Source organism: Penicillium hordei (genome assembly GCF_028827395.1).
Source record: "Penicillium hordei strain IBT 12815 chromosome Unknown utg000003l_segment0_segment0, whole genome shotgun sequence".
Classification (NCBI taxonomy): domain Eukaryota; kingdom Fungi; phylum Ascomycota; class Eurotiomycetes; order Eurotiales; family Aspergillaceae; genus Penicillium; species Penicillium hordei.
Genome location: NW_026623144.1, coordinates 5,041,003 through 5,067,969, shown reverse-complemented (window position 1 = coordinate 5,067,969; position 26,967 = coordinate 5,041,003). Strand labels below are relative to the sequence as shown.

General features: G+C 46.1%; 10 protein-coding genes across 10 annotated transcripts; 4 read left to right on the top strand and 6 right to left on the bottom strand.

Moving 5' to 3' along the window:
- Positions 1-213: 213 nt before the first annotated feature.
- Positions 214-1,815, bottom strand: N7537_007123 (class I SAM-dependent methyltransferase; the record flags this gene model as incomplete). Its single annotated transcript, XM_056898180.1, has 10 exons — positions 214-304; positions 367-795; positions 867-1,053; positions 1,107-1,132; positions 1,202-1,318; positions 1,370-1,411; positions 1,473-1,502; positions 1,574-1,630; positions 1,695-1,741; positions 1,789-1,815. The coding sequence occupies 10 exons, from the start codon at positions 1,813-1,815 to the stop codon at positions 214-216; spliced, it is 1,053 nt and encodes a 350-aa protein (XP_056753965.1).
- Positions 1,816-3,507: 1,692 nt separating this feature from the next.
- N7537_007122 (uncharacterized protein) lies at positions 3,508-4,134 on the bottom strand (the record flags this gene model as incomplete). Its single annotated transcript, XM_056898179.1, has 1 exon — positions 3,508-4,134. The coding sequence occupies one exon, from the start codon at positions 4,132-4,134 to the stop codon at positions 3,508-3,510; it is 627 nt and encodes a 208-aa protein (XP_056753964.1).
- A 1,570-nt stretch (positions 4,135-5,704) lies between these two features.
- Positions 5,705-6,534, top strand: N7537_007121 (cysteine hydrolase family protein; the record flags this gene model as incomplete). Its single annotated transcript, XM_056898178.1, has 4 exons — positions 5,705-6,051; positions 6,126-6,245; positions 6,314-6,334; positions 6,405-6,534. 4 exons carry the CDS (start codon positions 5,705-5,707, stop codon positions 6,532-6,534), a joined length of 618 nt encoding a protein of 205 aa, XP_056753963.1.
- A 590-nt stretch (positions 6,535-7,124) lies between these two features.
- Positions 7,125-8,215, bottom strand: N7537_007120 (SDR family oxidoreductase; the record flags this gene model as incomplete). The annotated part of the gene is made up of 2 exons (XM_056898177.1): positions 7,125-7,656; positions 7,713-8,215. The coding sequence occupies 2 exons, from the start codon at positions 8,213-8,215 to the stop codon at positions 7,125-7,127; spliced, it is 1,035 nt and encodes a 344-aa protein (XP_056753962.1).
- Positions 8,216-9,092: 877 nt separating this feature from the next.
- On the top strand, positions 9,093-10,329 carry N7537_007119 (NmrA/HSCARG family protein; the record flags this gene model as incomplete). Its single annotated transcript, XM_056898176.1, has 5 exons — positions 9,093-9,137; positions 9,204-9,737; positions 9,815-9,896; positions 9,949-10,205; positions 10,258-10,329. 5 exons carry the CDS (start codon positions 9,093-9,095, stop codon positions 10,327-10,329), a joined length of 990 nt encoding a protein of 329 aa, XP_056753961.1.
- Positions 10,330-13,802: 3,473 nt separating this feature from the next.
- N7537_007118 (uncharacterized protein) lies at positions 13,803-16,464 on the top strand (the record flags this gene model as incomplete). The annotated part of the gene is made up of 3 exons (XM_056898175.1): positions 13,803-14,119; positions 14,179-15,843; positions 15,897-16,464. 3 exons carry the CDS (start codon positions 13,803-13,805, stop codon positions 16,462-16,464), a joined length of 2,550 nt encoding a protein of 849 aa, XP_056753960.1.
- A 529-nt stretch (positions 16,465-16,993) lies between these two features.
- Positions 16,994-18,660, bottom strand: N7537_007117 (putative serine/threonine-protein kinase; the record flags this gene model as incomplete). Its single annotated transcript, XM_056898174.1, has 5 exons — positions 16,994-17,191; positions 17,299-17,508; positions 17,572-17,941; positions 17,994-18,338; positions 18,374-18,660. The coding sequence occupies 5 exons, from the start codon at positions 18,658-18,660 to the stop codon at positions 16,994-16,996; spliced, it is 1,410 nt and encodes a 469-aa protein (XP_056753959.1).
- A 1,725-nt stretch (positions 18,661-20,385) lies between these two features.
- Positions 20,386-21,889, bottom strand: N7537_007116 (NAD(P)/FAD-dependent oxidoreductase; the record flags this gene model as incomplete). Its single annotated transcript, XM_056898173.1, has 3 exons — positions 20,386-20,534; positions 20,594-21,553; positions 21,607-21,889. The coding sequence occupies 3 exons, from the start codon at positions 21,887-21,889 to the stop codon at positions 20,386-20,388; spliced, it is 1,392 nt and encodes a 463-aa protein (XP_056753958.1).
- Positions 21,890-22,479: 590 nt separating this feature from the next.
- N7537_007115 (uncharacterized protein) lies at positions 22,480-24,220 on the top strand (the record flags this gene model as incomplete). Its single annotated transcript, XM_056898172.1, has 4 exons — positions 22,480-22,588; positions 22,647-22,737; positions 22,795-23,018; positions 23,073-24,220. 4 exons carry the CDS (start codon positions 22,480-22,482, stop codon positions 24,218-24,220), a joined length of 1,572 nt encoding a protein of 523 aa, XP_056753957.1.
- A 327-nt stretch (positions 24,221-24,547) lies between these two features.
- Positions 24,548-26,267, bottom strand: N7537_007114 (YncE family protein; the record flags this gene model as incomplete). The annotated part of the gene is made up of 6 exons (XM_056898171.1): positions 24,548-24,938; positions 25,000-25,184; positions 25,235-25,651; positions 25,706-25,834; positions 25,895-25,923; positions 25,982-26,267. The coding sequence occupies 6 exons, from the start codon at positions 26,265-26,267 to the stop codon at positions 24,548-24,550; spliced, it is 1,437 nt and encodes a 478-aa protein (XP_056753956.1).
- Between the last annotated feature and the right edge of the window lie 700 nt (positions 26,268-26,967).

Sequence of the window (26,967 nt, the reverse complement as noted above, 5' to 3'; positions counted from 1 at the left end):
GGCGAGCCATTTCCCGCAATTGAACTAGCTTATGACATAAAACTCGAAGAAATACATGATTTTAATATCGCTACCTTTGCGATCTTAGCATTGTAGATAAAACATGGACATTTTCAAATGTCTTGATTTATTTCCCTTCCTGTACCGCCTCCGATCATGATAACCAACCAATAACTCACTTACTTGACAAGAGAATATTCAATGCCACTTCTTTCACGTCTCCTCGCCCTTGATCGGCGTCATCTCAGGAGTCATCTCAGGCGTAAGCTCTCCGGGGAAGGGCTTGCGCGCCCACACACGTCGTCTAAACCAGAATCAGCATGACATATCCACCAATACCACACCACGGGGTTATGCCGAACTCACGCTCTCTGATAAATATGATATCTTGGATTCTTAAGTTCCGAGCGAACCTTTGCCAAATAAACGGTAACCTCATCCTTGGACCAAGGATTCGGCGCACCGAAATGGGTAAGCAACCGCATACACCATCCCTCCATACCAGAAAGCCAATGCTGGAAATTCACCACACCCGCCTCTTTATATTTCTGATCTCGAGCCCACGGTCCAATCGGCCACTGATATGGCTTCTCCTGGATATCCACAAACCCAGCCTTTTCCATCATGCCGCGCATGGTATCAAGCGTATCCAGCGAGAGTCCAGCGCGCGCACCGCACGCGTCCATAGTCGGGCCCCATGTTCGTAGGATGCTATCTGCCGGCAGGCTGTCGTCGTCACATTGGATGGATGTGCTAGCTTCGAGTTGTTCGATCCAGCCTCCTGGTCGTAGATTTCTACGAGAGATCCGGTGTTAGTGCACATGGTTGCGGGATATGGATGGGGTTAGGACACGTGGGTGCTTTACTTAAAGGAGCTTTTGTAGACGTGATCCCACCCCGCGGAATCGAATGAGCCAGTCATAATTCGCATGTGGATTAGATCGAGCGGGCGTTTCCACGTCCATTCTTCTAGGATGTTGTCGACTTCGAGAATGCAGTTGGGTGGCATCCATGTAATGGGAGGTGGGAAGAGGTCGACTCCTCGGACAGTCGCTGTATGCTTTTAGTTTACCACCCTGTCGGTATATGGGGGAAATGGCACTCACCAGACGGGAACATGTCGGCAACATCACTGCATAAATGGTTATTGGTATAAGTCCTGTCTGATACGGGACAAGGAAGGGGTTCTCTTCTGACGTACATAGCCCAGTTACCCTTACCCGTTCCAATATCAAGCACATGTGTAGGGTTCTTCCCGACAGGCGATCTAAAGAGCGGGTTCTCTCGTTCCGAATCTAAAACAAGAGCGAGCAGATGGCTGAGAGTGTTAAGGGTAAAAATGATATATAGAACGGTTGGTCATACGTACCCAGCTTCATAGGACTCGAATGCCTGGTCATCGGCCGGAACCCTGGTGAGAATTGAGCATCAGTTGGCAGCTTCTTTAATGCCGGATGCTATGACATGCATACAGATATTCTTTGTCGCTCAGAGTTTGATACCTGCACATAATAGGTGCATGTAAGCAATGGGCCGAGTTCCCGGGTGCGCCAAATGTACGATGAAACCATACCGTCTGCCATTTTCCATCAAGCCATTATAGATCGAGGTGCCAATAGATGTAGTCTCCCTGGGTAGTACAAGTCGCATTAGAAATTAATGACGTGAAAAAACGGGGTATTTGGAGTATTTACGACTGCCAATCGTCGGCATAACTGGCTGACAAGTAGACATCCGTATCCTATAGCCTGTTAGAATATGAGAAGAATAACCTATGGATGGACATACCACTTCAATATCTTTCGATTTCGGCATGGTTCGATATCTGACCCCTCGTTACAAGGAAGGAGGGGGTGAACGGAGGAGGTTAAGAGGTCGTTGAAATGCCAAATGGTACTAATGTCCAACGGTTTTCAGCCGTTGGCCCCGCAATCGTGCAGCAGTTTCAATAGATGGGATTGGGTGGGACATAAGCGGCATGTCATAATCCACGGATGAAGCCTAAATGGGGCTGGTGCAGTGTTAGCCACGTTATGCGGAGGTTCCCGTTGACGATCATTGGGTTGACCTTGACGGGGGTGGGCCAAGGCTGTATGTGTGCCGAGATGCTCTAGCTTTGTTCTCTCCGTCCTCCGTCGCTGTGATAACTGTGATAAGGAGACTACGAAAGTACAACATACAGAATTCAATGCAAGTTTCCCTGTCGTACCACGCCTTACCAAAGGTGAATAGAAAATGAGTTTATTGTTCGATAATAGTACACACCTTATATCATATATCTATATCCTAAATTAACACCGTAGAGCGACCGTGGGTTTCTGTTTCAAGAGTATAAGAATCATGGATACAGGGACGTGAGCATCATGGAGATTTGGCAGTTAGACCTCGCGGGACAGGTATGTGCCGGTCATGCAATGCATATGGGCCGTGTTTATCAGGCCATCAACTACCAAACTCGGTTACTAGCGACTAGGGTCCGCATTAAACTAGCGCTTTCAAGATCAGAAACTGTCATAATGTAAAAGGGTAGGAATAATGTATACTATAAGGATATAGCGCAAGATCGCGACCAAAACCATAGAAATATGTGTTTCTGTGGGAAGGTAAATCAAGGGGGTTTCGATCATGGTCAACAGAGATTGCGTCTTGCATTCATTCTATGGCCTACATCCCTGCTCCGTAGGTAAGTCTAAAATAAGCTCTAATTGATTATAGGCTGTTCGCTGAGACTGCGGAGTACGGAGTGCGGAGTAACTACAGGCCCGACAGGAAGTCTAGTGAATCCTGTGTCAGACTGGGATATGGCCCCCCCTAGGCCCTAAACAGGAACCGAGGTTTTTGTTATGGTCTAGTGGTAAAATAGGCTGTATTTTTCCCACATCCTGGAATTTAATGAACTTCTTAATCAGGTCTAGCCCTGTTGTCCGGCACTGGACATGAGGCATATCATCATCATCACAGGTTATATAGAAAGATCTCTTGCACAAAGTATGCTTTTCTTTACCACCTTCGTATACACCTGGACACCTAAAAAGACGAAGGGCTATTTAGTTAAGTGGCTGACTACTTTTACATAATTCAGGACTTGGCTTTCAAATTTGAATTTAGGGTTCCACCTCGGATGTTCCTACGGAATAATACGAATACGGAGTCACTGGCCATAGTGTTTTTTTTTTTTTTTTTTTTTTTTTTGTTTTTTTCCAAAAAGTATAACCCGGTCTCTAGGTCCCTCCTTCGGCTATCTGTGTTGATGGTCTGTCGAATGATGCTTTCCCTTCTTCGTGCCGTGCTTCTAGCAATGCCTCAGTATTGTAAGGGTTTGTGATATGATGGCATCGATTTATGGCGTTATAGTCTTACGTAAATAGCCCTACGTTCTGTGTTTGTGTTAGAAGAATTTTCATTAACCTCTTCCGAAGTCTTTCTTCTCACGATAAAAAAGAAGACCGAGCATATCTGGTGATACACAAGTTCATGTTCATAGAGACTGGGAATGAGATACCCGTTTCACGCTCTCATGCTAGTTAACGGTGAATCGAAGTCTTGCTTCAAAGCTCCCAGCTCGAAGTATCTCCTTGTAGCTCGAAGCGCTGCCTTTGAAGCCACTGCACCCTCAAAACAACTTGTAAGGTATGGCGCGGTTTGCAGAATCAGAGAAGATGTTTCTTTTGCCATGGCAAGGTTCTGTTCCAATGATTCAACTTGTGTGCCGAATAAGTTTCTCTGGAGTTTGATCATTCCGATAAGAAGTTCCAGCTTAAATGACCAGAAGGTAGCAGCAAGTCCTGCCTTTTGGGTATTTTGGAAGCGGACTTGGTACGTTTCATCCGGGAATGAAGGTATACAAACTGGGTCGACCTCGATCACCTTGCTGGGCATTGGGGTACCAGAATACCAATACAGGGGGCCTTGTTCGGAAGCTTTCCAGTTGTTTTGCCACTCTTCCATTTGATCAAAGACCGCCCAGTAATCATTTAAAAGCGAGAGAGCGGTTTCTAGCTGTTGCTTCGGGGGGTCTGAGATTTTCCCGCGGTTGGAATCATTGGAGGCATAATTCTCAAGCCCATCAACCCATTGATCTGTTCGGTAAAAGAGCCATGGTATCTGCAACGCAAGATCGTGAAGAAGCTCCATTCTGGTCTTCTGAATATTCAGAAATGGGAGGTGTATCCAATCTGAACTTGCTAGGAAGGTTGGACTATGTTCGCTAAGTCCAACTGAAAGCTGTAGGATCGTTAGCGGAAGCACGAGCAGTGGATTTTGAAGGCGTACATAGATCCCCCTGAATCCACAAAAAGCTTGTCGCATCTCTGGTGAAGAGAAATTACACGGCCCATAGAGCTCTAAGATGCTTAACACACCACGGATGTGGGCCAAAAGGGCAGCTTCTGAGTATTCATTTTCGTTCACGAACTAGAAACAGCGGTCAGAAAGGAAATGAGACTTCCTTTTCATTTATGGACCTGATTCTCACCTCAAATGCCAGAAAAGCTATAGCGAGTAGCAAAATCAATTCAAGGTTGGCCTTTGATTGAGCACTGGGTTGGCCATTCCCTATGACCTTCTGGATATGTGGACGCGACTTTTTCAAGGCGGACGTGTACGATGACTGTGCGAATTGTGCTAGCTTTAAGTTATTCTTCAAGTTTCCCATATAACTCGCGAGGAGACTGAAGATAGACAAATTGAGCGAGTCAATCTGCAAAGATGTGAGCGGCAGTAAAGCTCGAATGCACAAGGCTGCGCTCGAATAAATGGGGTCGTCTCGCGATGTTCTATCGCCGCTGAAGATACCCTTCACGGAAATAGGTTTAAAGTCTTCAATCAATGCCAAGAACATCAAGTGCCCAGGAAAATCAATGGAAATTATACCAGGTGGTGGACTTTGCTCAGCGGCAGCTAGTGTAGTTCTTCGGGATAGAGAATCATCCGAGCTACTTGAGCTTTCAAAGTCGGCGGCGATTGACTTCGACTTTCTTCTATTTTGTAATGCGCAGACTAGCGCCTTTCTATCAGTCTGTTTGGTCAGATTTGCAGCGTTCCGATTAATGAACGTCCGTGAATCTTTCGGGCCGCTACATTTGATACCGGTTTTGCAGCACCGAAGACATTCAGGTTTGTTAAGATCACACTTTATTGTTTTCAGCATTAATACAGAGTCTAAGCGTATCACTCTAGGAACGGAACAATATCCATACCTTCTTGCGGCGTCGGCGGCATTCATCGCATCGTTGAGAAGCTCCTGGGTAAAGCGGCATGGCGTAACCTGGCGGCTAGCAGACCACCTGAGAATCTCCAATATGGGTAATTTCTTTTCAACTGGGCGCTCAGTGACTGCCAAATATGTATTCGGAGTAAATTTTAAGAAGCAATACACCACGTAGAATGATTGTGAGCTGGGTTGTCCACGACTACCCGAGAATTCCCCAAGAATACCGCCAGTTCGCCACACTAGTCCCAAAATGGAAGTCACAGCGCCCAAAGATCTTGATACTTCCCTTTCCTCTATACAACTCATACCTAATTTGGGGAGTCTTCCTTTTGGTTGAATAATCGATTCCGTTGACTCTCGATGATAAAAAATACCGAACACCGATACTCTTATAAATCAACCATGGAGGGATAGGATATAAGAGTGCAGACCAGGTACAGCGGTTTAACTTGCTTTGCACCAAACATACCTATTCCTTAATCATTTGCAATCATGAGCCCTCGTACTGCTGTCGTTCTCATTGATCCCCTCAATGACTTCCTCCACCCCGATGGAAAGTTGTATCCTCTCATCAAGGCTAGCTTGGAGTCGTCCAACTCTCTCGAACATATCAAGGAGCTGGTTGCCGGCGCAAGAGATGCCAGCATTCCTATCTTCTATGGTCTTCACCAAATCACGAAGGATGGAACTTACTCAGGCTGGAACCATATGAATGAGTCGCAGATTCAAATCAAACAGAATGCGCTCTTCTCCGAAGAGTTTGGTGCCCAGATCCTGAAAGAACTGGAACCTCAGCCTAGCAATGGCGATGTAGTTGTCTCTCGACACTGGAACAGCAGGTGAGCATTGGAAGGCTAATCCTATTCGAGTCTTTCTTTTGTATATAGGATGATACTAATGCATATAACGCCAGTTCCTTTGCAAACACCGACCTGGAGTATCAACTCCGACAGAATGACATCACCCATATTGTTTTGGCAGGCTTAACCACCAACACATGTGTGGAGTCTACTGCGCGTGCTGCTCGTGAAATGTGAGTATTCTTCATCTACCTGACCTTTTGATTGGATAATTTACTAAGAATACCTTCTGTTTGAATAGTGGCTTCCATGTTACTTTAATGTGAGTTTCAACCTACTTCCGATGTTAAAGGCTGAAGGTCTTGTGACGAGACAGCTAACTTTTGAATCAGTACCGATGCAACTGCGGCAATGTCGATTGAGTTGGAAAAGGCAGCAGTCAATCTGGTTTGGCCCCTGATCACAGACCAGCTTATGACGGTCAACCAGTGGGTATCTTCCCTCTCAAAGGGACCTATTTGAGTTTGGAAATTTCAATTAGGGATCCAGTGTAGATGGACTCACGTTAGTCTATATTCTTGCTCCAGAATTCAAGTTTCTGTCTTGCCTAGCTTCACCACTAGATAAATCAATACTTGGTTAGCATGTCTTTTGTTCCCTGTATACCCTATGATATCTTTCAAGCCCGGCTTAGAGTCACATTTTGTATTTGATGGGTAGAACAGAGAAAATGTGAAATACTCTTACCCCAACGGAAGAATACAGGCTTCATCCTGGCTATTTCCATGCCTTATAGACAGTATATATCTTTGAAGATTTCTTTAGGGATTTCTAACGGTATAGTGATACACATTCTCTTGACTTTAAACCATGTATTTGAAAGATTATAAAGAGAGGTAACAAAGGTTGCCAGGACCTACAAATCCATCCTTCTAAAGAGTCAAACGTGCAGAATTATAAGCACCCAAACGAGGTAGTAGGTAAAAGAGAAGTATCCATTAAAAGTAAAAGCTAAATATCTAATTTAAGGTAAAGGAGACTTTGATAGTAATAGAGCTAAATAACCACAAACAACACCTTCTGCTGCCCTTCTAGAGTCTAGACAACCTTGTTTAAAGAGAGGACTCTTTTTCGGCATTCTCCATCTCCATAAAAGCGCGAACCATATCCAAGAGTGTCTCATTAAAGGACTGGAACTCGATGCCAAGGACGCTCCTAACCCGGGAGCAGTCGATCTCGTAGTGCTCACCAACGCTTGGCTTCCCTGGGTTTCCGACAGGCACCCGGCTCTTTAGTTCGGGAATCTGATCTCGGAGCAGATCACAGACATTCTGCTTATCGAAGTCGCCTGCAGAAAGAAGGAATCTCTGTGGCTGGTCTGTCTCGAATGCCAAAAGGTGGGCTCTTGCAACATCCCTAACATCCACAAAGGAAGGCAACAAGGTTGGTGGAACCTCAGTCAGAGATGCATCCATTAGGGCATATATATCTGACATAGATTGGCCCAGGTTCTTGATACTTGTTGATCCAGGGAATGCTGGGCCGTATACCATGGTCGGATTAACGGTTGCGAGAGAGAAATTCACACCGGGCGAGGTTTCTACGAACTGCCAGGCTGCTTCTTCCGCGAGCTTTTTGCTCCCTCTGTTAAATTTATAAGCAGATGGCCTGTAATTTTGAACACAGAAAATTCGACTTACGCATAGGCAAGACCTATCTTGTCATCCTTCGTCGCCTGGTAGGTCAGAGGGCTCCACTGCGATTCCTCATACACGTGTCCTGGTCGTAGACCCTTCGAAAAGTCGGCAATTGCGGCAAACGAAGAAGTCAAAACAACTCGCTTCACCTTCGGGGCAAAGGAAACTGTGCTTTGCAAGATCTCTTTTGTACCATTGATGGCTGGTAGGATCAAATCCCTTTCGTTGTCGGTGATCTTGTCCGTAAATGGAGAAGCCATATGCACAATTCCATCAACATCTTTGACCGCCGTATCAAAGGCCCCGGGTCTTGTGATATCAGCGACGACCTGCGTTTCCAGCAAATCCCGGTGTCCCGAATGGACAGAGAGGAGACTGTTACAGGCATCCTGGTTTCGTGCTGTCGCTCGAACTCGATACCCTTTCGAGAGGAACTGAGAAACTGTGTGGTTTCCGATGAAACCAGTTCCACCAGTAATCAAGATGAGCTTGCTGGCATTCGACATGTTGCTTTGATATGCTTTTAGATTGATGAAAATAAATCCAAGATATCGTGAAATGTACGGTTCTACGTTCACCTGCGACCTATCTGTCTTCCTTTTATACATTATAGTCCGGACCACCTAAGCCTCCGACAATGAGAGTTTGGGAGTAGCATAAATAAGTGCATTCGGAGTTATCGGGTCTACGCATTTGTTGCCCCAAATGCGAAATACTAGCTAGTCATGGAAAGTCGTGGCTTGTTGCTTCGTAAGTAGAAAACATGAATGGGTGTGACTACATTTCGTTTGCGCGCTCTCACTTCCATAATAGTCTAGTGCGAGAGTGATTTATAATCCAAGTTTTTACTATGTACTGGAGATGCCTACGTGACCTGGTGGACCTCGAGAAGATACCTAGGGTGCAGAGGCTATTACTCTCGGTGATCGGACCCTCTCCAAACCCGCTGATAAGGTTTGCACATCAGATAGTGATTGCCCTCGGCAGTATTACGCATAGTATAGTTTCTGATGTCATATTTGGTATATACGTACAATACACTTCAAAAAAAAGTAGTGGCGGCAGGTTCGGAGAATGCGCTTTGATTGCTTGAATGATCTCCATTAGACCCACTCTGAGACTTACTAAAGAATAGACGATTACTCAACTTGCCGGTTACGGATACACTTTTATTCCGTTTTGTATTCTCCCATACTTAGTATGATCAGGCTTATGATCAGGCTGATGTACTTTAGAGAGGCTGACCAATCCGCCTATGTAACCTTGGGAGGGTGATGACTATTTAATGTCTTGTTCCCTCCCTAGATTCAGACAGATCTAAGTCAGTCATCATACTATAACTGTCTAAATTTGACACAGCAGACCATTCAACGTGCTATCAACATGGCTAAGAAGATTATTACTATCGTGGGAGTTACGGGAAACCAGGTAAACCTGACCTTGCTCTAAGGTCTCAGGCCTTAGAAGCATATTTGTTTGCTAACAAGACACAAGGGTGCCTCCGTTGCCGAATTATTTGTTGGCAAGGCAGACTGGCATGTCCGTGGCATTACGCGCGACCCAAACAAGCCCGCAAGCCGAGCTTGGGGAGACAAAGGTGTCGAACTCGTTACAGCCGACTTGAATGATGTCGCCTCCCTGAAAACGGCCTTTGCAGGATCAACAGTCATCTTTGGCGTTACTGATTTCTGGGGCATTCTAGCCGATCCCAAAGTGCAGGAGAGCGCTCAGGCTAAAGGCTGCCCAGGGAACGTGGCCGCTTACGAGGTTGAGGTGCAGCAGGGTCGCAATATTGTAGACGCCGCAAATGCAACCGTGGACACCTTGGATCGGTTCGTGCTCTCGACACTCTCATCCACGAAGAAATGGAGCAAGGGACAGTATACCCACAATCTTCACTTCGACGGGAAGTGGGAAGCCGTCGATTACTTGAAGGCCTCCTATCCGGCGCTAGCAAAGAAAACATCATTCCTGCAACTGGCGCTCTATATGACTAACTTCAAAACCCCAATGGGAGGGCCAGTCAAGGTGAGTCTGAATCTCTAGAGATTTTTGCTAACGCAGTACCCTCTGCCTAAATGGGTGCAAAAGCTGACATCATGTAGCAATCCGACGGTACCTTCGTGCTGAGCATTCCTGCAGATGGCGATGCCCCGGTTCCTATGGTCGAGGCGCGCCACGACACTGGTCAGTCCCTCTATATGCATTTTTTATGTTCAACTAGCTGATATCACTCGAGGCAACTTCGTCAACGCTCTATTGCAGGTTGAGCCGGGCAAAAACCTCCTTGGCTATGCTAGCATGTTGAGCTGGAATGAGTTCGCTGCCTTGTGGGGTAAGACTCATGGCGTGACATGTCGCTTCCAACGTCTGGATCGCACTATCCTTGAAAATGCGATCCCTGGTGGCGTAGGCGAGGAACTGGCCGATATGTTCGGTTACATCGGAGACTTCGGCTATGATGGTCGTGATCCAAGCGTTGTCTACCCCAAAGATGTAAGTTTTTCCTTACAACTATATGGTGAACCTTTTCTTACATTCAATATAGCTTGGCGTGCCTGTCCCAGTCTATACTATCGAGGAGTATATCAAGGAGGAAGACTGGTCTGGAGTCCTTTAGGCTCAAACAATCGGTTGACTTATAATACTACGTCATTCGTGTATGAATATCGTCGCTATGCTCCGTATTCAGCACGTAATTATTTGTTCTCTGATTATTACTTGAAATATGATTCCGCCTCGATCTGACTCTCATTAAATGGGCATTTGCAATCGCGGGCCTCATCCACAACTGGACTGTTCCAGGACTCGTAGTGGCTCCTGAGCAGGTACAGTACTCTACGTTCGTGCATTCGAGACATTCGGTACAGCAACTGACAAGTTCAGCTTCTGCAAGATATATATACACTTTCCCGTTCTTTATCAGCGCCACAGCCGTCCGCTAGTCTATAATTAGCTTGGAATGCTAGTTAAATATTTCACATACTGTGTTGAACGAATACTACAGGAGTTGTTCTGTAAATATGACGAGTTAGGAGATTCGTTATTGCAAATTAGGCAAACTGTAAACAAGCCAGGAAGTCTGGAAACGTGCCTGGATGCCCCAGCTCCTCAATTACCGCGATTTATTTCGCGCTGGTAAGAAACCAAGGGTGCTGATTATGTTTAACCATACGTGATATTTTTCAAATAATCGAATTGCGCATTTAACAGGCCCCAGACCCAAGTAAAGCAGCAGAAGATGTCTGAGAGAGAAACAGGTATCGGACGAAGAGAACGGTACAGGGAACGCACCGGACTTACGAATTTAGAATTCTTGCAACCATACCCATACGTACCCTTGCGATCATTGATAGACGAAATACCCTTTCGCTCAACAATAGGGATGATACCTCTTTTCCAACGGAAAATACTGTCCGACGCGCTTGAAACAATGGACGGATTGCCCTGTCGGAGGATAGGCCGTAACCGACGAGTGAGATTGGACGAAACCACAGTTATGGCGTCCGCAAACGACTGCTCCCAATCCTATTAGATTGGCCTTTCGATCCATGAATATAGCAACGTCCCGAAAAGACAGGTTAGCAATTTTTTTCGTACAACTTGATTCGAATATGCAAATCGGTGAAATTTGGCAAGGCATCTATAGATAACTTTTCTGGACTAGTTGCCCAATATACGTGCTCATGGATGTCATTCACCTGAGGACTGGACTGTAATGAATAATGTTGGAGGTCGTCAGCGCAAGCGGCTACGCCCATAGACCCCAACCCCGAATAATGTTTGGTCGATCATCCAAACAGAGTAGACGTAACAGCCCAGACTGAAAAGCCTCTTAATCAGCAATGACAATATATGTCGCTATGTTGATATCATGTAGACGTTTCTCTGGCTCCTTAGGTATCTTAATCCGCTTCATTATACACTCATCAGCGCCATTTTCTTTCTTTGTACGTGGACCCTTTTCCAACGATGCTCAAAAACAGTTTAGTTCTCTTGAAGGAGCAAATATTTGAGTACGATCAATGAAACTAGCTACCTCGGACATGATTTCGTATACCCGCTGCCAATTTGAGCCGAAATTGAAGAAATCTTGATCGTTGAGACATGCTCACCAGGAGCTGTCCTCGAACAGATCGGTTTCATAGATCCATTCGTTCATTTTGCCATCATCCTCCTGGTCATAATGGATCCGAAGAAAATATAGTTAGACATCGATGTTTATATAGATTATTGACATTGCGTGTTTTTGTCATTTTAGTTAGGGTTCTTAATATCGGTTATCCATACTATATATTATTCGTATACTAGATTTCTATCAGTTATAAACCCGGAATCGTTCCATTAAAATCTAAAGAAAAGATCAAAACCTTCGCTATCGCCGAAACTAAGGCTGACACCATAACTATCATTAACCTTAGGCCGTGACAAAATGGTGATGTTGGTACTGCGAAGGCGCTAATTTTGGTGCTACCTTAGCGTTAAGTGGCTATCACCTTCCTATTTAGGTAACTCCCTAACCAAGATAGGTAAGGTCGCAGCACCACACCAGAACTCTATTTAGTGCTTCAGTGCCGAACTAAAGAATTGCCGAGTTTGTCGAAGCCTAGGTCTAGGTATAATCTTCTTGAAGAATTACATTAGCAATTTAACAGCGGTTTTTTTTTTTACTCTAACCGTATTAAAGTAATTAATATATTTATATAAAGCCTTCGGGCTAAGCTTCCGGCTATTAGGTTATTATTAAAAGAGCGATTTTCTACCTTGTTAGCGCTGACGAAGGTGGCCCGACGGAACCGCGAATTTTCGCGTAGTCTTCCTAATATTAGGCTTAGATTGCTTAAAGAGAGATTCTATTGCTAGCTAAAGCCATCTCTATCTATCTTTATATCTTTATTGGTTTTAGGGATTGTAAGCGAAAATGTAGGATTAAGAAAAAAAAAAGTTCTATTTGGGTGATCTGTTCCATATAGGTGGCGGACAGAGGGACCGTATTCTTTGAAGAAAAAAAAAAAAATTTATAGCGGCCGGTTAGACCATAGACATCCATGCAAAGTCTACTCTGTATTCCACGCGATAACACTTGGCAACCCTTAATAGTCCTAGTTTGCTTGGCATTCTCAGGGAATGTTTATTATAAGTACTAGAAGGATCTTCAACACAAGATTCCAATAATTCAAAGGAGACTACACTCTGATACATATATGTAGGGACTTGAGATATTCACAATTTTCACAATACAGGGGTTTTACATACTACGGAGCGGCACGGAAGCCGCGGGTTCCGGCACTAACGTATGACGTTCGTAGGTTGGCATCCATACCCGTTGACTTATATCAGTCTTCAGTGTATACTATGCGGATAACATATGTTACCTATGCTACGTATGTAGTGTCTTTCCCATACCAAAACCAACAGAGTCATGTATAGCCCTGACAATGCCTCCAAATCTAAGCCCCACTATTTTGGCTGGCGCTCAGCCTCCTATATAGAGGCCGTAAGCGAGCTGATATCGCATCATTTAAACCGATATTAGTAGGGCTATACGAGGCGAGGGCCAATCCCATACTAGTCATACTCTTGAGAAAGCGAGAAGACGAAGGTACATATGTGCTACCATTTATGTTTTGAATGTTGCCTAATTCATATGGATTTCATATGGACCATTTAAGCTTCGCCAGATGAGATGCGATTGGCCCCAGTTTTACGAATACCCGTGGACCTCCTTAAGCAGGGACAATGAACCCCAAAAAGGGTAAACTCCTAAATCTCAGGGTGAAACCTGTGGACCCTGAAGAACTTAAAAATAAATAACCGGTAATAATCGGTCTTTCAGATCTGTCCAGTCGCTTCTTATTTCTGGATTTTTGGAGTGTAAGCTGTACTTTTTTTAATATTTCTCCTTGCCTTTCGATTTACTTCGGGCTCTTCTCTGTTTCTTCTCTGTTTCTTCTCTGTTTCTTCTCTGTTTCTTCCTTTCTCCTTCGTCGTCTTCTTCTTATTTACTAGCCATTCCTTACCCTTCCTTATTTTCAGACCATCTTAATCTTTCCTTCACCCTGTCATGCCTGAGATCGGCACAAACTAAGAAACATGGGTTTTGGCTTTATAGGCCGAGATGGCTCACGCAATCTACTACGCAAAACTTTCTCCCCGACGTTTTGGTTCGATCATTGCTGGCCAGCCTCGCGCCAGTATTGGTTCTCTCTGTTGTTCATCGCCGTCATCTGCGCCAAAATCCTTCACATATACTCGCATCTGAACTCATTACCCCTCGGACAATTGATCATCTGGGCCCCCACATTCTTTTTACAAGATGTAGTTTGTATATTCTTAACCCACAGCCTGTGTGCTGACTACCAGCACCGTTGGGCACGTGTCATAGCGACCTTGCTGGTCATTCCAACTAGGTATGAGTTCCTAGCATGGAATTGAGTGAGACCGTCGCTAAAGTGAATTTCTCACATAGTTTGGCAATGTCTGGTCTGTCAGCCGCCAATATCTCTTTCTACGTCGCAACCGGAGCCGAAATCCACTGGAAACAAGCGCACAACTTCCACGGCGACAGAGCCGCCGTCAAGACGATGCTCACCGGCTTAACGGGTTTAATCATCGTCGAGATCGCCTTTGTCGCTGCATCCTGGATTTCCACACCACATCTATACAATTGGACCGAGGGCATTGTGTCAATCTTTAGGGGTGTTCTGCCAGCCGTTTGTCGCAGGAAACGAACTTCGGTCTTGAAAAGATACGAGCGACTCGCGCCTGAGGACTGGGAGGAGGACCGAAGTGATGTTGAGTTGGGCTCGGGCTTGCAGGGAATAAAAACAACTCAAGAAAATGTAACGAAGGAAGTTCGGCATTCTCTTTGGCTGCGAGTCTTCGTTTTCACATTCACTGGCTTTGTGGTTCTTTTGCGTTGCATTCGTCCATCAAATTCTGCCTATAACTTTCTATCTGAGACTGTCATTGTCACACCGTTTGACAAAGATCAGTCTGGCGCCCCATCATCGTTTGATCTACTTGAATTGACAGGTGATTACAGTTGGTTGGGCAATCACACTGCCCTAGCAGCACCACCCACATTTGACTGGCTGCCACACGATAAACTGGCCGGGTTCAGTGACTGGTATGAAAATGCCAATCACACTGCGCGCGTGCATTATAATCCAGCACGTGATCCTCTCCATATCTCCAACCTTGAAAATGAAGTTCTCGAATCTCTACGCGAGTCGCTTCAGAGCGGCAGTGTCAAGATCAAGCACGTGTTACTTCTCAAGCTAGAAAGCACTCGTGCAGATGTCTTTCCACTTCGCAAGGAATCCTATTTCGGGGACATGATTCGCGAAACATTTAAAGATGGCCACCTCCCCACTGATGTTGAAGAAAGACTGGCCAATCTAACACCCACCGCAGAGAGACTTACAGCTACTTCCTCTGGGTTCAATGGAAACAATAATGTACCTAATCCATATGGAGGATTCCATGCTACCAATGCTTATACGGGCGGTACCTTTACCCTGAAGAGTACCCTGGCCACTATCTGTGGTATCTCTCCCTTGGTCGTGGACTTTAATCGCGAATACCTGCACCACGTTTACCAACCGTGCATGCCGCATATCCTGGAAGCACTCAACTCTCAGGCCAACCAGACCAAGACGGAGGACTTTACCTCTTGGCCATGGCGATCCACATGGATGCAGGCCATCACTGATGACTACGACAACCAAGACCTTCTCACACCCGTGTTGGGCTTTAAACACAAAGTAACAGACATCAACATTACCGAGGATCGTGCGAAGAAGGGTGGCAGTCAACCAGAGAAGTTCAATTTCTGGGGATACCTCGAAACAGAGCTTTCGGATTACTTTCGCAATGCAATCCAATCAGCAGAGAAACAGAAGGAGCGACTGTTCATCTCACACTTGACTGGTATTACGCATCAACCTTGGGATAACCCAAAAGGTCAGAAGTACGAGGAAATGATTAGCCACGGCTGGGTGGGAAAGAACAATAAGGTAAATCACTACCTCAATACGCTTGGTGTTGCAGACAAATGGCTCGCCGAGTTGTTGAACATCCTAGAGGAAACGGGTGTTGCCGACGAGACCCTGGTCGTGATGGTGGGAGATCAGTAAGTGCCAGATCCCAATATTCATTGTCTAAAATTAAACCTAACCGTGACAGTGGCGTTTCACTCCCTGAGAACAGCGGTGTGACTCCATACCTCAACCCCCATACCGCCAGTTTCCATGTCCCTCTAGTCTTTGCCCACCCCAAGCTACCAGCTATCGAGATCAACTCTCGCGTTGCTTCGATTCAAATCCTCCCCACAATTCTCGACATTCTATCGGAATCTGGATCTCTCAACAAACAAGCAAAATCCGCTATCCAAGATCTTCTCCCCATGTACGAAGGTCAATCAATGATCCGACCCACATTCGCAGAAAAAGATGGAAAGCAAGACTGGCAGTTCTCAGTCATGAACACCGGAGGAACATGGCTTGCCCTGCGATCCGCTGCAAAGCCTTATCGTCTCATCATCCCCGTCATTCCTGACCTCGAATGGCGGTTCTCGAATGTAGAGACCGACCCCCATGAACTGCAAGCACTACAGGATTTCGATCTTTCGAATCTGATGAAGATGGTCTCGCCTAAGTACGGAGAAGATGCTGTTCAGTGGATCAAAGACGCGTCTCACGTGGCGAAGTGGTGGGTTAAAGATAATTGGCGGCGCTATGAATATGTGCCGTGATCCCTTCAACCTCGACTCTCTGATTCCTAAATAATAAGGAATCCTGCTTGGGCTGTGAACATGCAATCACTTGAAAAATGTACTGAGAAAGAAGGCATTTCTTATCTCAGTGTCTCAGACATGATACTTAGAGTGACCCGTCTCGCCCAATATAATGCCCCATGAATCGGCTCGGGCACCCATCATGGAAGGCTAGAGGAGCAAACCTGCTCCTAGGTGTTCTCATACCACCATTTCATCCCAGGACAGAGATTGGGATTTCCTCTAGGGGCCATTCCCCAAGATCGTTGCTATATATATGTAACTAACCCGTCATTTGACCTATTTCATTCATAGATAGTCTATATTTACCAGCGAAGCATGTACTATATTTTCAATCTCTATTTTAATTTCCAAGACTATGTGCATGAACAACCTTCTTTTACTAAATCCGTACATAGTGGAGATTTGATACATAGTGGAGAGCTTTCTTCTCGCCGTTAGACAAATTGGAAAGAGCATAGGGTAGGTGGACCTAACACCTCATATCCTACGAGTGCCCTTCCAAGACATCTTTAGAAACATGTCCGCCGAAATTGAGGAACGGATGCTCCGTCAGCTCACGAGCATTTTTCCTCTCTGATGGAATCCACGTGAGCATATCCCTAGCAAATGACAAGAAAAGCTCCCTTTCGGAGTCATCAATAGATGGGATAGTATCCTCTAGTTTCCGATTTGGTATTAGTTCCTGGTGAAGGAATTTCCCTGCCACCAACAATCAGCCAAAATCACACAAATGCCGGAATTTAGAATAAGAGACTCGCCTTCTTCATCGAAGTAGGGTCCACCAAAGACCTCCCGGGCATTCTTGCACGGCTTTCCGACCTCAATAGTAATTGTCGAAGCATATTCTACCTGGGACATGTAGTCTGCTCGCTCAATTACCTCCTTAGGTGGTGGACCAAGCAGAGCAATCATTTCCGCCAGATGTGATTTGGGGTCATATCTACCGTTAGCATCTTCCACCTGAGTGAACAGCTCTGTGCCTTCGATGATGTTCCAAACCTTTGAAAGAAATGGATTAGTCTTGACAGCATGGATAGGCACATCGATGTTCAAGCTTCTTACAAGGACACCAAAGTTCCATATATCTGCGCTAAAATCCCAACCATATCCAAGAACAACTTCCGGTGCGCGGTAGTAGTTCGGTTGTATAGGATACGTAATAACTGGTTCCTTTTGTGACTTCGTGTCTGGGTCGACAACGAACTGCCACGCCGAGCCGAAATCGATTATTTTGGGGAGGACATTTCCGACATCCTCGACATCCATTGGCCCGAAACTGTTGTAAGTTTGGTAGGTGGTGTGGTTGGTTACTGGATTATACTTGTAGTGCATGGGGTATTTGAGAACTTGTTCTTGAATGAACCTAGGAATAGCTTTCTCATTCTCGAAGGTCATCAGGATATTTGCGAGCTTCAGGTCTAGAGTATCTTCCCTGATTAGTGAATGCTTTGTTCAGAAAGTTACTGGGATTCAACGAAAATCACTTGCCAGTATGAATGAGTCTACACTCAGCATGTAAATACTGCAACCCGAGAAGAAGCAAGTGAATGCACGCCTTCGCGACTGGAAGAGGCATTCTTCGGTTCTCGAAACGTTTCTGAAACTCTGACAATGGCTCCCGCATTGCCTCATACACAAGACAAAAGTGTGTCTTATCCGAGCTTTTGAACTCAAAGCTTTCCAGACAGTGGCGTGTAACCCCATAACCCTGATGTGAAGGATTCTTTTGGGCAACCGTTTGCTCGGTATCAAGAAGATTACTCGCAGATTGAGCACAACAACTATTCAAAATCTTCAAAGCAACTGTTTTCTCAAACTGCCATCGGTATCTGGTAATTCAACAGCCCCAATTAGCCTCGGATACAATTGGCGCGGAAACAAAACATGCCTTCTGATATCTCGCGCTAGCCATACGGTCGAACTCGTTCCCCAGCCGATCTTCGCTAGCAACTGGTAGTTGTTGCCAAGTGTCTCGCCAGGTCTTGCTGTGTAATAGTCTTCGGGGGCGTAGTTCGGACATCTTTCTTCATCGACGACCGCGTGGGAGGGTATAGCAAAGGTAGGATCTGTAGGAGGGAGGTGGAGAGGTTTCGTGCGCAGCGAAATGAATGTGCGCGTTGTCACGCGACTTGTCAGCCGTAATCCAATCATAGGGACAGGTGGGCTTCGTTCAAGTGTCGTTTAGAAGAACAGATCTGAACAAATATGGTTTCAAGGAGTGAACTGTATCTTGAAAGCTCCCGATGTAGGTATATTTGCCTTGGCGGGACGGTCCGATGCCCCACTCCGTGGATAGGACCTTCCAAGGTTGGGATATTGGGATACTTATTCCAACTCGATGTTCTATAAGTTAATGAAGATCTAGAACACTTTATTTAAACGTGTAAAAAATAAGAGATAAGTTTGAATTTGTAAATAGGAGACCGCATTACTAAGCTTTGTTTTGATTCCCCGGACATCCCTGCAGTGCACTAGACGAAGGGTATCTTAGTCATCACCTTTATACTGACCTTTGCAGAGTACATTACTGCATATGAGCTATAGGGTTAGATTTCTATTTGATACATTTGAAAGAGGCTATTACTTGTCTTAATCTTTTCTTATTTCCCAGTAAAAAAGTCAGTCGAATTGCTTCCAATGGAAAAAGGGAGGAAACAAAATACTTCCTACTATATCATAGGCGTCCCAGGTTAGGAAGCTTAGGCTGAGACACCGTAACTTCCCCTATGCAGTCTGTGTTTACCCTCTCAGTTTCAAAGAAGCCCTCGTCATCTCAGGTCTCCTAGGTCTGTTAGGTTGTACCTCAGCCTCAGTCCCACTGGTTTCTCCACCATATATGCGCCTGAGACAGGTTTGAAGCTAATCCATTTGCTAGCTCTATCGCTGCTTTGGCATTAAAGTCCGGAACCCCCTCCAAGTTTATTTGTGGGACCGGGACCAGAATGCTAGAGAGAGAAGACGATGTAGCTAATTGATATTCGTATTGATTGATGTAAAGGGGTATCTCATCGTAGATCAAACTGGGTAAGTTGAATGTCATAATATGGAGTCTGCAACGTGGTATGACCCGATGCAAGATGTCGAGCAAACAGGGGGAAATAATGCAACACAGCTCCAGGTCAGATCTCGGAGCTCCAATAGTCGGACTGTGTTGAAGCAAGGTCCCCTGAACTGTCACTGAACGGACAGATGAAAATGCGGATGATTTGCTGGGAATCTCAACACACCGTTGAATATATTTGTCAAGACTTTCATAGCTCACAACAGTCAAATAAAGTTGTTGGAAACGAGCCCTATCAGCAAAGGCTAAGTATTTTTGATTCGTTAGTGCAAAGCTGTAGAGTCATCAAATACTAGGTGGTCGCATACCTGATCAATCAGCTCCGGTGGGAGAGGGGCAGGGATAACATGTTAGGTTAGAAGTGGTATGGGAGATGGCAGATGACAGATGTAGATGAAAGGAAAGTGAAAGCAAATTGAGAAAGAAGTGGTAGGAAACGCGAGACGCCTCGAGGCCTCGCTTCAATGTGACATGAACTAGCCTGATATGGGCAACGCCTCCTGTAGAGGCAATGATTCATTCTCATCTATAGAACGTGGGAATTGTCTGCATACATATATTAAACTGCAAGATCAATCCAATGTACAATATAGAAAAAAAAAACAAAAAACAAACATTGACCGCATGAATGCTCAAAAGAAGCCACCTTCTGTGACGCAAATATCGCATAAGTGGTTATTCTGTCAATATCCATAAAATGCGAGTCAATCAATCAATCAATCCAGTGAAGCTTTGAATCGCTACCAACCATGCACCAGGGAGTAGACCATCTCGTTCTGACACGTATTTCAAAATTATTCCCCGGTAGTGTGCCACTACCAAATGGAAGGCAAATCTCCATTTGAAAGCCGGGATAGCCTTTCGTCACTGAATTGGAAACAATCTGGAAGCCCTGTTTCATCCCAGGTCTTGCCAAGTGCAAGTTGCGCGACAGCCGGGGCGCATGTAAATATGCGGGCCATACCTGTTGCCAGTCAGCACGTCCTCTTTCGGGATGCAGTCGAGCAAAAGAAAAAGACTCACCATGACCATTAAATCCAGCACATATATACTGCCCAGGTAGGGAATCAATCGCCCCGACGAAGGGAACAGAGTCCGTAGTCATGGCAATTATCCCAGTCCAAGCGTGATCCAGCCCCTCACCGTGCATGGCAGACTGGGACGAAGAAGCAGGGAAAATGTCACCAAAGGTTTGTAGAGCGTCATGGGCAATCTCTTCGTTATACCGGGAATCATCAGTGCTGAATCGACTAGCCGATGTCCTAGTGCTCAATGTTGGGTTTGATCGCGATACACCTAACACCAATGTACCGTCTCCCTTACGTTGGATCAGAGAGTAGAAGTGCAGGAGGCTGAAGCGGAGCGAAAAAGTGCTCTGCAGAGCTTTTTGTCCCGAGAAAGCTGGAACAGGCACGAGAGAATGAGCCTGTGCACGGTTAGGCCGAATATAAGCCTCCAACTGTGGCAGTAACAAGGCAGCATGGGCATTCGTGCAATGAATGATTTTCTCCGCTTCTATAATTCCCCGGGGTGTGTGCACCTTCCAGGCTTCTAAGGACGCACCACTCCGTTCAATTTCAGTGGCAGGACAAAACGTGAAGAGCTTCGCACCCTTCGATATCACTGCCTGAAGCAGAAATTGTGCAAGCTTTGCCGGGTGACTTGATCCTGCTGGCCATTCATATGCTGCCACAGCCCCTGGGACTCTAGTTTTCTCTTTGGCCTGGTCTCCTTCATAGAATGCGATATGGGAAGTATCGCCGCCTGCTTTCTTGAACGCTTCAAGGCTCTCTGCCTCGTAAGCTGCAAATTCTGGGGTCATGCAAACATCAAATGTCGTTGTCAAATTGAAGTCGCATTCCACATTATGTTCTTTGACAAATTCATCGACTCTCTCTAGGACAAGTCGCTCATCCTGAATAATTTTTAATGCCTGTTGCGCTCCATGCACTTTGGCATACGCACTGAACCCCCTGAAGGCATCTATGTTCCAAATCAGAAACTCTCACAATACTTCCAATATAAATCTAACAGACCTGGTCGCACATGTCCGGCATTTCGCGAGCTCGCACCACTTGCTGCCTCTCGTGCTTCGAGAATCACGATATCCTCAGCTTTGGCCCCTCCTTCAATCAGCTTGAAGGCCGTCAAACCACCAGAAATACCGGATCCGACAACGACGTATTTGGAGCTCGATGGGACAGCTGTTTCGATGTTCGCATGCAAGTTTGGATTTGCCCGAGTTGTTCGCTGCCAGTAACTCAAGCAAGGGGTGGGATTTGGCAAGCTTCTGCTTGTTTCAATATTTGAAGTTAACATTTCAAATGATTTGCAATTAGTCAAGGTTTCCGCCAATCCTGATAAATACATATAAATATATAAGTTGGAGAGAGAGAGACAGCCTCGTATTCACCGTTGTCGGCGCAGGGATGCGGGGAAGCCTAAGAATCTCCTATCGCCGACTTCGCCCCTCAAATCCTTCAACCCAAAGGGATTTCCCCTCCAAACCCTTCTAGCTAGGTTCGCTGATAGGATCCCATCAACTTATCTCCAGATCCACTCGTTAAGCTAACCTCGGGGTGTAGGTGAGTGGAGTTGGCTAAAACGCCAAGCTGTCTGGTATCTTATTTATCAGCAACTCGGGCATTCCTCCGATGTTACCCCAATGGAGGAATACGACCATTGGTGCTTTAAATGCTTATCACGCGTGCACCTTGCAGATATATCCTTGTCGGATCTACAATCTGGCTTCTACCCCGGACACATTATTTGACTTATCTGTGAGGGGTCACAGGGGCCTTATCACGGCTCGGGCCTACATGCGCCGGTATATGAATGGCTAAGGTCGCTAAAATGTTGGCTTTTTTTCTCCTCCCTGTCATGCCACTATAATTATGGTGTCTTTCAAAATGTTTCGACGTAATGCGTCGACAGACGTCGATATCCGATCTCCGGAAGAGAAGGCCTTGGTCCGGCGCCTTGACATGTTCCTGATGACTTTCGGTTGTCTTTCACAGGGTGTGTTGGGCTACAAACTTCTCTCACGGCTTGGGATCAGCAAACTGACAGAGGTCAGTTATCAAATATCTCGATCAACAGAATATCAACAATGCGTACGTATCTGGCATGAAGGAAGATTTAAACTTGCTCGGAAATGAGCTTAATTTGTGAGTTATCTGGATCATTGACCAACCGCAGAGTTAGTCATAGCTGATACTGTCTAGATTCACAACGTATTTTAACGTCGCCTACTGCGTAATGCTAATTCCCTCCCAAATTATCCTCACATACATACGCCCCAGTTATTGGCTCCCGGGCTTGGAGATTGCATGGGGTGTTCTGACGGGATTGATCGCGATGACGACTAGCGCGAAACAAGTCTACGTTATCCGTGTGTTCCTCGGTCTATGCGAAAGTAGCGCTTGGCCAGGAATGATGACATTATTCAGTATGTCCTTCGAAAGCCTTACCCTTAACCCACCGAATTAACTAGCCCTCTTAGTGTACTGGTATACCCCAACCGAATTGGCCAAGCGAATGGGATTCTACCACTCCTGCCAAGCCGTCGGTCAGATGCTCTCGGGCGCCATGCAAGCTGCAATCACCGACACTCTCGACGGACACAACGGACTAGCAGGATGGCGCTGGCTATTCGTAATTAACGCCATCATCACGGTTATCTGGGGATTTGCGGGATTTTTCATGCTCCCCGATCTACCAAACCGGCCTAACCCGCGCGCATTTTGGTTCAAGAAAGTCCACGGCGAGCTTTCGCTGGAACGTCTTGCGCGCAATGGTCGCGCCGAGCCAAAGAAGATGACCTGGGCCGGCGTGAAGCGCACGTTCTCGGGATGGGTTGTTTACTTCATTGCAGCCCTGTATATCGCAACGGTTCTTGGAACCTACGGATATGTGTATTTCGGGCTATTCCTAAAATCGCTAAAGAACCCAGACGGAAGCGCGAGATGGACTGTCTCGCAGGTCAACGTTATCCCCATTGGAGGATCTGCGATCAATGTCGTGTTCGTGTGGATCTGGGCTCTGTTATCTGATCACTTTGAAACGCGTTGGACACTCATCGTTCTTCAAGCGGTCATTGGGATCGTCCCGTGTATCATCATGAGCATTTGGACCACACACCCGGCGTCAGTGGCTTTATCTGCTGCTTATGCGTCATACTTCATCTCGTATATTTGTCTCGGCACAGCGCCATTGATCTTCGCCTGGCTCTCTGATCTTATCCCGCAGGATCCGGAAGTACGGTCTCTTGTTGTCGGCGTTGCTGTTGCCGGGTACTATGCCATCTCTTCGTGGTCGCAGGTTCTCGTTTGGCCTGCAAGTCAAGCACCATTTTATAAATATGGGTGGCAGTCTGCATTGGCCTTGTTGGTCCTTGTGATTATCATGACTAGCATTTTGAGATTTGTCGATGTGCGATACCTCCTACCAAAGCGCGAGGAATTCCGCGCTGTGTTGGAGGAAGATATCGTTGCGAATAAAGGGGCTGGTCCTTCGGTGTTTGCAGATCAGATTGAAGGTCAGTATCGGGTAGAGGGAAGCTCGAAGGTGTCTGCAGATGAGATCGAAGGTCACCATCGGATAGATGGAAGCTCCAAGGTTTCTCCTACATCAAATGTGCGTGAAGTTTAATCACTAGAGCTCTAATCGAGCTTCTATTTGTTGGCTTGCTTTACTCTCTCGAGGATATTGCGCTCTAGTTTGCCCTTTTGATTTACCTTCGATACCCAGTCAATTGTAATTGTCCTTATAAGATTAAATTCCTTTGACTCATTAGAGTAAGTATAATGGATGTCCATTGAACTAAGAATTAGCCGCAGTATATCCACAGTAAAGTGCATGGCCCGAAGGCACATGTCAGACTTAGAAGAGCAAACAATTATATCCCCATCCTCGTCATCTCCCGTTCCACATTAACAGTGTCCTGCGTCCTGCTACCAAGTTACCAATCGAGATAACCTAGTAGTAGAGAGGGTTCTCAGGGTCAGTGAGATCAAAGATCACACTAGAATGAGGCTTAGCACCACCGCGATTGGCAAACTCCTTGGGGAAGTCAATAGAGCGGTTGAAAGAAAGGCTGCCGTCCTCTTGGAGGTCGATGTAGAGCGCCTTGAAGTCAGCCGGGGTGTTGATGATACCAATGTCGCCAGTCTGGACGAAGTAGTCGGTGACGACCAAGTGCTTCTGGTCAGGAGTAACCTTGAGGTAGTGAGGTCCGACGGTAGGCTGGTCCTCATCGGGGTCATCTAGACGCTTGATGTTGTTGAGATCGCTGATGTCTAGCGCAGCAATGTGGTTGGCTGTGGTAAGAGTGGCGTAGAAGTATTTACCGTCCTGGCTGATGTCGGAGCTGTGGGGGATGTTGTTAGCATTGATGTTCACCGTAGGTACATAGCATATAAACTACTTACTAGATAGCAATAGTGTCACGGGCCTTGGGACCGAGATCGTAGAGCTCCTCAATCACACCCTGGTTGCCATTGGCGTCCTTTCGCAGAGGATAAATGACCCAGAGTTGACCCAAGTGCACAGCAGTGGCGATAGCAGCAGATTCCGGGTGTCCGGGAATGAACTTGACATCTTGAATACCACCACCCTGGTTGGGTTAGAAGATGTATGCTAATCAGATCTCAGGGGTTGGCTTACATTGGGAATGGTGAGGGTACTGAGAATCTTCCTCGAGTCGAGATCCCAGAGGCGCAGTGTATCGGCATGGCGCACTCCAAGACTAGGCTTCAAGATAGTAATCGGCTCGACGAAGTCGGAAGTAAGAATAAGCTTCTTCTCCCAATCAATGCTAAGTCCGTGAGGAGAGAACTGCTTCTCAAGAATGTTGAGGGTACCCTCCACATCCTCAGGCCATTCGTGAATGATGTTAAAGTCGGCATCAGTCTCAACGAGTCGGCCAGGCGAAGTACCAACGGCCGAGCCCATGTAGGTGATGAAGAATCCACCATCTGGCTTTGCCCGGACCTCATCCGCAATGGATGCAAGGATACCGCGGTTACTCTTGAGGAACTTGGGGCGGTAAGGGTTCGAGGTATCAAAGTAGAAGCCAGTATCCTAATGAAGGATTAGATGTGCTGCAGATAACACATTGGAAAATACTATACATACTTGAGTCTTCAGGAGAGATAGCAATCCCCCACCCCAGATGGTCTTTCCATCCAGAGAGGGACCCAGGTGGTGGGGGTCATTGCCACTGCTGGGCACATCTGTGACCCACAAAAGGGTTCCAAAAGTGTCCTAAAATCGAATCAGCAAATATGTCCAGGCTTGTCTCTACCAGGTTTATTATTGGCCTACATCATCCAAACTGTAGGTGGCAAGGAAGTCTACCAATGATAGTTAGCATCATCTCCTCTCTATATTCTGCCATTCGTAGATCCATACCTTTATGGAATTTGTCTGCCGAGCCAGTCCAGAAATAACCAATCTTCTTTGGCTTGATATCGCTCGACTCGAAGGGAGGACTCTCCAGCGGAGGAGTAGGAACTTGCAAAATAGGCAAAGGAGGAGCGTTGGTCGTCAAAGGCTCGGTCACTCCAGGAATGCTGGGAATGAGTGGGGGCAAAGAAAGACACTCCCCGAGGGCAACCAGAGACGTAATGGAAGCAATAGAGTACTTCATCTTGTTGATGAGAAGGATTGAGCAGGATTGCGCTGGTATGATGAGCATATTTGCGGGAAATCTCGAGAGCTTATATACCCGGGTGCGCCTTCATCTCTTCCCAAATGGGACATCATCTTGCTCTTCCCCTGAATCATCTCGACATCTCGACAGTAACAACACAGGGCACGCAAACAAGTCAGATTTTGGGTTCGAGTAATATTCCAAATTCCTCGAGGAGACGCTGATCTGCGAAATGGCGAAATTCATCCCTCAACACTGAAATGAGAATTTAGACAATCCCCGACTCGGGATCTGATATTGAACCAGTCGTCCCCGTATTCAGGCCGGTTCTGAAAACTCAAACCTTGGAGATTCATCCTAATCTTGGAGAGATGTCGTGATTGAAGTTAATCCCAAGTCTCGAGAGAGTGACTGCAAGTTCGTGAAATCAATAGTTTGAACCCAAAACGTGCCTCTGGCAAGAGCTGGTCTATACCATTGCTTAGGCTCGCCTTGGCTACCAACGCCACTGATATGTGATGGACGAACAGGTAGTGGAACTAGGGCCAAAGGAACCCCATAATTTACGGGATAGGAAAGGTCCAAGAATCGCCCTCGAAGATCACCATATCCCACATTCAACAATTCAGCAGCCAAACAAGGTACGGTATTGAGATCCGGGGGGTCAAAGCAAAGCACAAGTTTTGATTTTGAGTGGACTAGCAACAAAGAGGTCAAAGTAGAGGAATGATCCGCGCATGCCAAG